Source organism: Osmia lignaria, chromosome 8 (genome assembly GCF_051020975.1).
Source record: "Osmia lignaria lignaria isolate PbOS001 chromosome 8, iyOsmLign1, whole genome shotgun sequence".
Classification (NCBI taxonomy): domain Eukaryota; kingdom Metazoa; phylum Arthropoda; class Insecta; order Hymenoptera; family Megachilidae; genus Osmia; species Osmia lignaria.
In genome coordinates, this window is record NC_135039.1 from 13,774,442 (window position 1) to 13,787,249 (window position 12,808).

Here is a 12,808-nt window from a genome sequence, read left to right on the forward strand (position 1 = left end):
CTAATAGCGTACACACGTGCAGTTTTTTGTTCAGTACTCAAGCCATTGATAAATAAACGTTTTATGAATGAATGACAGCTTTTTGTTTATTTTTCCGTATGCTATTAATCTCTTCGTATAATAATCGAAAGTTAAATGTACTTTCTTCCAGATTTCAGCAGAGAATTATGAAAATAGTGGACGAAATAACTTCTGACCTATTTTATTACTTAAGGCAATGATAATATACCTCATCATTTCTAAATATTACTAAGAGTACGAGTAATACCTTAAAAAAAAGTGTAAATTATACTATTCATTTACAAATCGTATTAACAAGACTTACTTTCAATATTTACAATGAACAAAATTTATTCGTTCATAAAAGTATTTCTTGCCTGCTATGTTACGAAGAAAAGTATCTCACGATACTAGGGCGAAAACCAGATTCAACGCAAAAGTGTGAAATAAATAACTAGAACGGGTTAACGACTACCAAGAATTGCACATAATATACAATTATTATTAACACAGTATAGATCCTTAATGATAACATGCGTGTAACGCGTCGCTACAAAGGGACACATTTGTATGTACAGAAATCATTTACACGCAGTTGCTTCCTCAGAGAATATTTTAACGTCCTACAGATTACCTTATCACATTATCTACGGGATAAATTCACATGTAAAAATATATAACGTGTGTGCGTACATGTAGGTAATCTATTTATACATTTACCACTATCGATAGGAATTTCGACCTAAGGGATCAATTGTTTCGCTAAAATTAGACATCTATTGATAGGAAGGGACGAAAGGCATTCATCGATCATTGTTATTAGATTGTTGCATATCAATTGAAGAAAATGATAAAGGTATCACGAAATAGTAGTTACATCAATTTCAAGCTCAAAAATTGATGAAAATGACTATGTAAATTTTTCATTCGATGTAACAAGATAATATTGTAATGATCGATCGACCTGGTGATTAACACTTTGACGACCATTGTGATCACTCTACAGAAACTCGAGTATAATTTTTTCACAATACATTTCGATTGGAATTAAGAAACGAGTGTAAAATTACAAGAGTTACATGAAATACGGCTGCTAAAGTGTTAAGAAGACCGTCGTTGTTGGGACGAACGACGATTGAGTATTTCCCGAATCTCTGCTTTTTAACGTTACTGTACATTCTCAAAATCTACACGTATAGTCGGTGGAAACGATATACTTACTAATGGAAAAAAATTATTACCGACCAAAAGTTGTATCATGAAAAATTATTCCTTTGTTCATCTACTTATAATTGCACTATATTTCTTCCACCGACTATACGACTGCACAGTTGCATCGAGCCAACAAAAATCGAAGATTTTGTGTTTCGTACGCAACGTACGTTGAGCAATGCGCAAGATATATTGCTGAAATCACTATGAAAGAGTGATCTTCTCTGAAAAAGTTCATCGATGCAACGTAGGAACCGGCATAATTTTCGCTCTTTTATACTAACAACAATAAGAGGCCTGACTATTAGTTTTCTTTCACAAAACTTAGCTGGGTAGTGTATAAAATCGTTTCCTTCCAATGTTGGCTAACGACAGTGCAGTTATTTTTTACTACAGCAAACCTAACCTAAAAGACAGTTGACGAGTCTTCAGCAATCAAGAATAACAAGCATTGTCTTCCACCAGAAAGAAAAGACCACAGCTACGAGAAAGATTCCGGCTCAGACAGAAGATTCTTGTTTCCTCGTGACCTACACGCTCGAGTCAGCACTTCGCATTAATTTTAATAAGTGTGAATCCATCTTCATGTACAAGGTTTATGGCAATGCTGAGGAAAGGAACGGCCCTCTTTCACGGATCCTAACAATATACATAAATATACACTACGTGGTCCTGGGATTCACGAATTATCAAAATCAACGCCGCCAGACACACGAGGACCTAGAGTATACATGCACAGCGAGTAATGAAACGGTCGCAGGACACAGGGCGCAGGGCGCAGGGCATAGTCACCGGCAGGCTGGGCAGGCATATTTGTGGGGAGACAGCACCCCATCCTTCAGCGTTACAATGTTTTCCCCATGGACCTACGAATAAAAGGGGATATTCAGTCTGGATACAATAGGTGTAGTTTACGTCCATGGTCCCCTCCCTATTGTAACTTCACTTCCATCCTCCAAATTGCCCATATATGTCACGTCCCCTCTTATTCCTAAGTCCATGGTTCTGAGAGTCTGCACCAAGCCCAACGCACGCGGGCGTCCGCGCAGTTAATTTCGTATGCATGCCTGACCTAGAAGACTCCTAATTACCATTGTCTATCGGGACACCGTTTATTTCTAACATTGTGACGACAGCTCTGTGTCTCCTCATCGAAGGCAGTGCCCTCCTCGCACACGAACCGGAAGTCCAGGACCTGCCTCGAGGTGAATCCAGGAGAACAATAATGAAACAGTCTACAGTCCCTGTTGTCCCCATAGAAACGGTACATCTCCTTCTCCAGACAGTTGAAGCCCCCCTGGTTTCGCCTGAGGCCCACCATTTTGCGAGTCAGCAGCCTCATGGTGGTCGATTCTACCTCTTCGGACGGTGTAGAAGTGGTCTCTGGCATGGTGGATGTCTCAGGGAGCGGGGATGCCTCTGTCACTTCTTGGTAGGTCGATTTAGTGGAGGGAGCTATGGAAGCCTCATCCTTTGTCAGTGATTTAGCAGTGGTAGTCTCGTGATCAGCTTCAGTTGATGTTGAAGAAACTGGCGCAGCTGTGGTGCTGGTGATTTCAACATCTATCAAAGTGAAGCTCTTTGCAGTGGTCGTGTTTTCAGCCTCTATGGTGGTGGATTCTGTATCCTTCAGGATTTCCTCGAGCAGAGTGGCCATCGTTGACAATCTAGCTACAGGATAAGGTGTGAAGTCTTCATCCTCCTCTTTCTTTAGGTTCGTAGGAGACTTCTGTTCACTGGGACTGGAGTCTTGATCATTCTTATTCTTCAGGGGAGCATGGTCCTTAGGAGGTTCACTCACAGGTTGACTTACAGGGTCCAATTTGCTCTCCAACACGTTTTCTTCGCTCTTGCTCACCTCTGTGCTCGTGGATGACACTTCCGTCGACGTCATCTCTGGAATCTCTGTCGAGTCCTCCCCTCTTATCGTCGTAGTCGACATGGTGGTGGCTGATTTACGCGTTAGCAGAGGGAATTTTCTAATTACTGGCTTAGGTGCCAGGTCGTTGTAGGACTTGGGTGGCTTTGCTGGCTTTGGGTTCAATAAACTTAACCTTGGTTTGATGATCACTGGGTTCGGAGTGGTCGTTGGAGGGATGTAGTTGTAACTCTTCCTTGCAGAGATTGGTTTAAATAATTTTGGAGGTGTTGGACGAACAGTTGTAGTTGTTGTGGTGGTGGTGGTGCTAGTCGTGGTAGTGGTCGTTGATGTTGTTGTCTGCAAATCTGCCTCCTCAGTGCTGGATTCTTTTGGATCTTCAATTTCTGAAGCCTGATCCTTCTGGAGCTCATCCTTAACTTCTTCTTCTTTGTCCTCTTCAGGTTTTCCAGTTTTACTCTCTGACTTCTCATCAGACATAGTCTCCTTGTTCATTTTTTCATTACTTAAGCTATTAGAATCTGAAGAATCTCGTTCCTTGTAGTTTTCAGGTTCGTAATTGTCGTCTACGTAGTCATGGCCAACATTGTCAACAGACTCTGAAGATTTCTTGCCTTCTGACGTGTCTTCTTTCTTTTCTTTAGGTAATTCATCAGTAAACTTCAACACTCCTTCGGTACTTACTTCCTGATCGCTTGCCCATTCCTCTTCCTCAGGTTCCTCAGCTACTTCTTCTCTGGAGCTTGGAATTTCTTCAGAACTGAGTTCAGAGAGAGGTGTTGAATCTTCATAGCTTTCGGGATATTCTTCGTCAGCATTTATCTCGTGGGTGCTCTCGAAAGACGCCTCTGTAGAGTCGTGATACTCCATGGACGTTTCCTTAGAATTGATTTCCTCACTCTTCACCGTCGAATACTCTTGAGACTCTATCTCTGCTTCTTCTTCCTCTTCGTTCTTTCTTTTCTTTTCCTTTTTACGTAAAGAAACTTCTCGTGAAGAATCTTTAAACTTTTTACTCTTCTCATGATGAGAACTTTTGACCATTTCGTCACTACCTTCTTCAACATCTTCGCTGCTGAAGATTGTGGTGAGTTCTTCTTCCACAGATTCATGTTCGATTGAAGATTCTTCTTTATAATCAGTCTTCTCCAGAGAAGTATTTTCTTCGGTTGTTGTCTCAGACTCGTCATTTGGTTTTGATTCTTCAACCTTCTCCTCATCTTCTTCAGGTTTGTCTTCATCCAACGTTGAAATCGTTGACTCTTCCTCATCTTCAACCTCCTTTTTGTGTTTGTCAACTTTTTCTTGATCCTTTTCTAATTTATTTGGCTGCTTCTCTAAAGTCTCGTACTCGTTGATATCACCCTTTCGATTTTCCTTCCCAGTACCCTGGTCCTTGCCACCCTGAAGACTCTTCGTGTGAGTGTTATGGTTACCTACAGCTCTGGTATCGATTTCTTTCGAAGTCTGAGACTCCGGTTCATCGAAAATGTGCTTATCAATCTGTTCTGATTCAGAGTCTGCAGCTGAGGTAGTAGTTTCTACCTTCTGATTCCTGATCTTATCATCCGAAGATTCAACAGGTTTGTCGCTCTCACTTTTCGTTTCTTTTTTTCGTGAAGATACCTTTCCTCCAGATCTGATTCTGGAACTTTTTCTTTTGGGCTTTTCTTTTTTGACCTCTTGTTCTGGTTTCTTTTCTTCATCATCTTCATTCACTTTGGGCTGTTTGTTTATTTCAGGTGTACTATCCTGGTCTTTAGGCTTTTTGGGGTCTTTAAGAAAATCACTATCCTTCTTTAACTCAATGGACTGTACACTTGTAGAAAGAACAGGGACAATTGTAGTTGATAATTCTTCTTCAACAGGGTTCATAGTACTCTGTTGTTCTGAGGATTTTAGCCTAAGGTATTCATTTGGGTCAAGTATAATGATATCGAGTTCTGGTTCTTCAGTTGTCGTACTCTCGACCTTCTCATCTGTCTCATCATTGTAATCATAAGAAACTTCTGACTGTTCTTCCTTTTCATTTTCTGGGTCTTCTATGTTACCATTCTTTGAATCTGACTTACTTTCTTCATTATCCTCAATATCTATGTATTCTTCAGCATCAGATATTTTGGTATCTATCTTCGAAGCACTTTTAGCCTTATTTTTCTTGTTCTCTGATCCCTCATCAGTATCATCCTCATATTCCCTGGCTTTGAAGTTCTTCGAAGCCCTAGGCTCCAAGTCTTCTAAAGACTCCTTCTTCTTACCCTTCGCTTTTGTATTAGAACTCTTATTCTGCGAAGGACTGTCTTCGAAAATGCTACGGAGAGTTTCATCCGTGAACTCTTCGCCAAACAGAATATCCCTAAACCTCATCAGACTCTCCTTGATAGACTTAAAGTCCATATTATCATCCTCAACAGTTACTCTGTCCTTGATCCTTTCTTTCTCAGCTGCATTTACTGTCTGGATGTCATGTCGCCTGTTCGTTTCGCCCCCATAAACGAAGGACACCATGGAATTCTTGGTTTGCCCAACTGACCTTCTCGATCTTTTAACTATCCTGCCTCGTCTGACCCCTCCATAGGCTCGTCTGCTGTTTCTGATTTTTGGCACATCCCTGTAGAAAGGATCAAAGGACTCGTCTCCTTCTTTGTAATCATCATAGCTAGCAGGAATCGTTGGAAGAGGCAAAGTGACCAGTTGGGTCGTGTTCAGAGGTCTGCCTGACTCGTCGCTGACGCTAGCTTTGGCCGTCACTATCACTCGGGACTGAGATGGGAGCAGGGATGAAGGGTTCTGCACGATTCTTTGGATGTCTGGTGGGGGTAGATTGATAGTGATCTGATGGGGTTTCAGTTGGGGAATCTGCACAGGTGGCAGAACGTGAATATGCTGGGTGACTTGCTCGCTGCTGGACTGTGAGGACTCAGATGACTTTGTCGAGGACCTCGGAGTTGGGTAGAAGGATCTAGCGGTCGTTTCTTCGGTGGTTGGGGTTGGTAGGAAGCTGCTTGAGATCCTCTGTTGCTGTGAACTCTGGCTGCTCTTCGTTTGACCTGATCGAGATGGCTCCGATGGAGTGGGCACTGGGGATATCGTCAGCTTCGAAACCTGGGCATAATGGAGCAGTTAGCTACGTATGAAGCAGACCATAAACCTAACTGTTTCGTTACTAATTAATATAAAATAGTCCGCTGTCCCCAAATCCCCAATTACCTTTCCTTTGTTGGTCGACTGTACAGCCTCCAGCGGCCTGATGCTCTGTTCACCATTATCACGGTATTCCGACGTGTCCCTCGGGTTATTACTGTGTATAGAAAACTGCTCCGTTGTACTAACAATCCCATGACTATGGAAGATGGGATTTATCAACGATGGACTGTTTCCATTGCTACTTAGAAGCGTCTGGATTGTGGAGGAGGGCGTATGGAACAGTGGCGCCACGGTCGAGGGCTCGTTGTGGATGATCTGCGGACTTGGCGTCGAACTGAACCTAATTTGATGCACCTGAGGAGTTTGGACTGTCGTGGAACTGACACCTTGGTTGCTGAACAACTGATAGGAAGTCGCCTGTTGATTATTATTTCTCTCGCCGTTGTGGAAGATGTACTGATGATGGTATCCACCGTTCTTGTCGTCATACAGGGACTTGGACTGACTGGTATGCACCTGAGGGAATGGAGGTTGAGGCTGGAAGTGTTGGGGATAGCCAGTAGGATGCGAATATGAATTGGAGGAAGGTGTTGTGGATGGTTTGTTGGGTTTTGAGGTTGTGGAAGTGGTCGTAGTCGTGGTGGGTCGTGCCGAGGTGGTGCGTTGACGGTCGTCCAGATGGTCCGAGGGGTCGACGTCGTCTTCGCTGTTCTCATGCAAACTATAAGGTTTGAGTCTGTTTGACGATGTTTGATGATGTTTAACGATGTTTGACGTTGTTTGAATATATGGGATTGGTTCTGGACATCTTCAGGCAGGAATTTTATTCTCAAATGGATGTGTATCCCAATATGTGTGACCCAACCACAAATTTTGATTGAAAGAAATATTTCTATTACTTAGAAATAAGTTCTCAAAAATGAAGTATTTATTTAATTGGCCAAGATAGCCTAATTTGAGAGTTTCCTGGATTGAAACTGTCATGCACAAGTGAAAATAACCGTTGTAGCCGGTTCACCTGTTGCTAAAATTTTTATTTTCTTCTGTCAGAACGTTCACTTGGCGTTTCGTAAGGACCAAGTTTCTTTCTAGTTTCGTGACTGATACAGAATCGAGAGAGGCGTGGACGACGGTAGTGATTGCGCGTGTCGCCGGTTTTTGATCGATCACTTCGATTGCATGCGTTTCCATAATATTAAGTGAAAGTTTGTAGCAACATTATCGAATCAGGTTTGCATTACGAACAGAAGTGTAACCTTTGAAGGACGGATAGGAAGGACAGCGTTCAAATATAATTCTCGCGAATTTATCGATTTACCTGAGTGTCACAGCATTGTTTCCGTAAAGTTCCAAATTCAAGTTGTAGAATCGTTCGCTCTTGCTGCAATCGACTTCGTCCACCCTCTCGCACACCCTGGTTTCCTGATCGAAGACGGTTCCATTCAGACAAAGGAACTTTATGTCCATAATCTCGTCTGAAACCAAGTCTCGTGGTGAAGGACAGGGTCATTATTCGGGGATGCTCTTCTTCGTCATGGTTCTCGAAACGAGAGTCTCATTAATAGCTAAGTTCAAGTTTAATAATTCTCATAATTAACATTAAATAAACATTCGCTTTTCTATTTCTTCTTTTACAAACGAAAGGGCTAAAGGTTAAGAAAAGAACAAAAGCAGGTCTCGGATTGCATGTCGATCGATCTCTCCCGAGGAGTCGAAGTCAGACGTTCTCGACTTAGGTCAGTAAACGTTCCTCGACGACCGTGACATTCTCTTCCTCGAGCGATCTCTCGATCGATTACAAAACTTCGATCAGCCGCTCGCCAGGCCCCCGGGCAGACCTCTGGATCGTTCGATCGCTCGATTTGTCGAGTCAAGATGCTCGTTACATCCGACACCGGTTTAATTATCGCTTCTAATTGTTACGATATCACAAGAGTTCGATCTTTCGCTGACTAACATGGAGCGATTAGAAGCACGTGACAAAACTAAACGGTAATTTGTTCTTTATTTACAAGACAAATCGAAAAACAGAAATAGTTTGTGAAATTATTAAAAATTTTGTTTGTAATTCTGTTTGTAACAATATTGCTGAATTACCTTTTTGTCCAATGGTACAAACATGGAACATTTGACATCCGGCTTCAACGTCTGCGTAATATCCTCCAATCACCTTCCCCTGACACGAGAAGTTCGTTTCCGGTAGATTGTCGAAGTCCAGATACTTGTAAAATGATTTGTTGTATATTTAGAGATGCCTTCAATAAAAATTCGATTATTAATAATAATACTCACGCCAGGTTCCCCCGCGCTGCATAACACGAAGCCATGCTGGAGGTTGAGGATCGACAAAAAAACTGTAACATATAAAAGAAACCCTAACTCATCACGCAGTAATGGTACATTTCGTGGAAGTAAAAGTGTCAGTGGTATCAGGAATCCAATTTTCCCGTTAGTAGAAAATGAACGAAAGGGAAGTGTGTCCATTGCAAGGATAATTTACTTGTCTAATTTATGCAGTTACGAGACACTTTTACTCGGCCAGACCCTGTTGCACCGGTTACAGTTATAATTATCAACTATCGACATGCAACGAGATTGCTGTACCAGAATATTCTGTAAATTTCTCAACAGTTTTAAAATAAATTTCCTTTAATAAGAAAAGGCGAACACCTACGGAAATATGACTTTACATGTACCGTAGATTTTTAATTATGATTAGTTGCAAAATAAAATTTTTTTAGAAAATTTACCTGGTCGAGAAATAATACTATGAACCAAAAAAGAATTTTTAGAAGATTTTTTTAAATAAAAATGGAAGCCGGATCTGCAGTGAAACAGAAAGTAAACAGTCGTTCGACGCACCTACAGCAACTTGTCACCGGATCTCCGTCAAGAGCATTGATTTCAATCGGGTGACAGAAAAATGATTATCGATAAAATAGAATGTCCAGGGGAACAGTATCGATCGAGTGTGGCCATTTGTAGGCCGAGGTCATCCGGTATATACACTGGGCCATCCAATCACAATCGTCTCAAGATCCTGTCGATCTTGCGAATTTAATATTCGTTATCGAGGCCTTTTGCATTGGTGCACCCATTCATAGGTGTGAACAGGATGTTTCATAATACACGGATATCAAATGTGGTCAAATATGGGTCAAAAGTAGAGAAAGGACCTAAATCTCTGAACTTCCTGACGTGGAGGAGGATACAAGTTTTAATTTTAAGAATCCATTGTATGAAAAGCTGAGAGCTTTAACGAATTTTTGAGGTTAGTTTGGCGCCATGTTGATGGAATAGCCAGTAGCTTTGCACGAGTTAGGTAAGGTTAGGTTAGGTTAGTTTTTGGACACCATTTTGATAATAGATAGAGGTCAATATGGCGTCAAATTAACCTCAAAAATACGCTGAAAACGTTCATTTTGATATAGACGTAACTTCTAGAGTTAAAACTTGTACTTTTGAATCTTTCTCATTGGATGCTATTAGAGTATATAAAAGAAAGTCAATAATTTTGTACACCCCAAAGTAAAGTTCAACTAAGGATTTTATATAAGAAGGCTAAGCTACAAATCGTTTCTCGTTAAAGCATCATTATTATCTTTCATAACTCGATTTCCACAGGTAATTTACCTCCCATTCGAAATCCAATCGTTAAGAATGTTAAATCGAACGCGATTACCAACCGTGCGCATAGTTTCGCCTGTTTTTTATTCGTCCATTTACGCGGTAGCATCGTCCGACTAGGCAGTGATATAATCTTTTCAGCGCGTAACGTCTGTGTGAATCCCGTGACATTTAGATCTGTTCGATGTCGATGCTCATCTTCAGGATATCAAACAGATCCTGACAGTCGTATCGGTATTTCGAAATTCGTCAACAAACCATATAATGCATATCCACCAATCAGGAATCAGATATTTATTCAACTTCACTTTGAAATTTCATTAATATACTTGTATGATCTACCAATGGTACCAAAATGATACTTTTTTTTAAATTTCATTTGCGAACAAATAATAATATAAATTTTAAGGCTAACTGCAACATATTCTTTTTCAAAGCTAACTTATCTATCGAATCCAATCGTTCGACGAATAATTAAACAAAATGATAGCAATTATCGATTTCAAGCCCAGACCTTTAAAACTTGGGAGGCCCTATCCGATTCACGGAATCGTTTCTCAAGATTTAATTGTCCCATTGTTGATCCTGGTTAAAAATCCGCGGCTACTAATTGTTTTATTCGCTCGATAATTTGCAACGTGGGAAGTTCAATTGTTACCGGGGTCACCAAATGTTTCTGTTACTGTGTTTGGTAATCCTCGTGCTGAATAATTTATCATTCCAATCGATTTACAATACCTAACCAATTCATTATGGCAACCACTATTTTCCATTAATTATTTACACATTTATTTTTACAAAACGTAATGATGATGTGACAATTATAGTAACAGGATAATTTTTATTAAGTTTATCTGGCGTATATGGAACCGCAAAATGGTGTTGAGAAAATGGCACAAGGTGAAAGAGGAGCGAACGCGACAAGTATCAAATACGAAGAAGAAACGAGAAGAAACCTAGGCTCGATTATCGCAACAGTTACAACCATTACCTGATATTACCGTTACAGTAGCGTCACTAAGGCATTACTACATCCAGCTGGAAGATTGCTCAATCTTGCTCATCTCTCGAAAGGCTCTCCACTTCGTTTGCGGGATTTGTTTCACCGGAGTTGCGATTATCCTTGATCAAATTATTATCTAATAATTATAATCAATGAACTTCGTATTATATCTCGAAATTAATTCTTACAATGTCGAGTTACACTTATATTATAAATTTCATGAAATTAATTATACGTTGATGAGGTATTCAAACTTGAATATACAACCCAAAGTATGGTTTGCAAAGTACAAAAATTTTCAAAGAAAGGTTTCAGGAATTCTGAATATTATTGTACAGATTTTTTTAAGACGCTGTAACGCGATGCACAGAGTCACATTCTTCTTGATGTCCTCATCAACATGCTAATTAGGTAATTGACGTAGTCTAGGACGCCTCCGCACTGATTTTCAGACATAATCACTTCCTGGTCTACAAAAGCTCTTTCCACATCCCGTGCTTTAAGACATCAACTCATGCATATGTTTCCTTTGTTAAAAATATAACAAATATAATTGAATTTTTTTTATTGAATCGTCACTTGGATTTTCAGAGGGGCAAGACACTATAATAATTATTAATTATATTTATTATTGCAAATGAATGCAATTAGTGATCATTTATTTATGACGTATATTTAACGTTTCTAGTAATTGTGTGCTGTATTTCTTCTACGGACTATACATAGGTATTTCCTGCATCAATATATCGCCCACGCTGGCTGACGGCTGTGCATTATCGACGTTCCTTCGTAACCGTGGATATTCGGTGTAAAAGGGGTCTGTACCTGTACTGAAGAAGGTGAAAGGTGCTCTTCTTACGTGACTGTATAATACAACCGGGTGCCCTTTGGCGTAAAAGTTGTCGGAAGAAGCGGTTCGAATTTAATTTAAAAGAAATCAATTTTTCTTCTATGAACTGGCGACAGAAATGTGCTGCTTTAACCTTTCAACCAGGAATGACGAGTTAATTAGTCAAGAAATTTTGAAGACGGTTCACATAAATTTAAAATCCATACCTTTTTAACCCTTTAACTGGGTATAACGAGTTAACTCGTCATATAACATTTGACACACACACCGTTGTACACGTTCTGTAGGTCTGGGTCATCACTGACCCAGCCATCATCGTTCGAAGGTTAATGTACGAACGTAAGGAAGTATTTTTCGACAGAGAAAGTCATACTGGAAGAATTTTCTCCAAGATGGACAAGGAACTCTGAGAAATAAATGATCCGGAGGATGAACGATTCGAGGCATGCAAAAAGATGTTCGCGGCACGATCAAGAAAGGACAAGACACGCGTTGTAAGAAAAACAAGATCTACGGTGGATGAAAGTGAAGGTGAGCAAAGAACCGTTGGTTCGTTGCAAAATCAAGCATCGACGGTAAAAGGACAAGAACCTCGTAATTTGGACCGTACGTCATCGCTTTCTAACGATTATGATGTCACGACGCGTCATTGACGTAAATGGGCCGACCAGATGTAGATGAATAAAAACACTTAACAACTGTAAAAGCGTTCTGACAGTGTTTTAATAATACATCAGGTAGCAGCTCTTTAATGGTGAGCGATACACTCATCATAATGATTTATTTTTGTAATTTAATTGAATGGTATGTATTATGGAACAGTTTATTATTAACTTAATTTTTTTTATTATTCATTTATGAAGCAATAGCACTTATCATAATTGATACATTGACAAGATAAGTTAGTAGCTGATGTAACCAGTGTTAATGGTAGGTGGTAGCTAATAATTATCGATAACATTTGTATTATTTTACTTTTATTAAATAAACATTTTATATAATTAATTAATCAATTTTACTACTTTCATTTCTATTTTAGTTTCATTGAAAATAAACAATAGTACTCTTACACATCTGACCTGTTACATCA

The 12,808-nt window shown here is 39.9% G+C and overlaps 1 protein-coding gene across 5 annotated transcripts in view; it reads right to left on the reverse strand.

The window, feature by feature from the left end:
• Nucleotides 1-66: 66 nt before the first annotated feature.
• Nucleotides 67-12,808, reverse strand: part of LOC117606699 (uncharacterized) — a 32,733-nt gene continuing 19,991 nt past the window's right edge. Inside the window, exons 3-7 of one of the 5 annotated variants that reach the window (XM_034329489.2) lie at nucleotides 8,531-8,592; nucleotides 8,336-8,459; nucleotides 7,557-7,713; nucleotides 6,302-6,959; nucleotides 67-6,196 (exon numbers count right to left, since the gene is read on the reverse strand). In XM_034329489.2, coding sequence (XP_034185380.2) covers nucleotides 2,300-6,196; nucleotides 6,302-6,959; nucleotides 7,557-7,713; nucleotides 8,336-8,459; nucleotides 8,531-8,592 — 4,898 coding nt within the window. In that variant the 3' untranslated portion in view covers nucleotides 67-2,299. Of the gene's footprint in view, nucleotides 6,197-6,301; nucleotides 6,975-7,556; nucleotides 7,726-8,335; nucleotides 8,460-8,530; nucleotides 8,593-12,808 lie in introns of all 5 variants that reach the window. The other 4 variants (XM_034329487.2, XM_034329490.2, XM_034329488.2 and 1 more) reach the window with 4 other exon arrangements.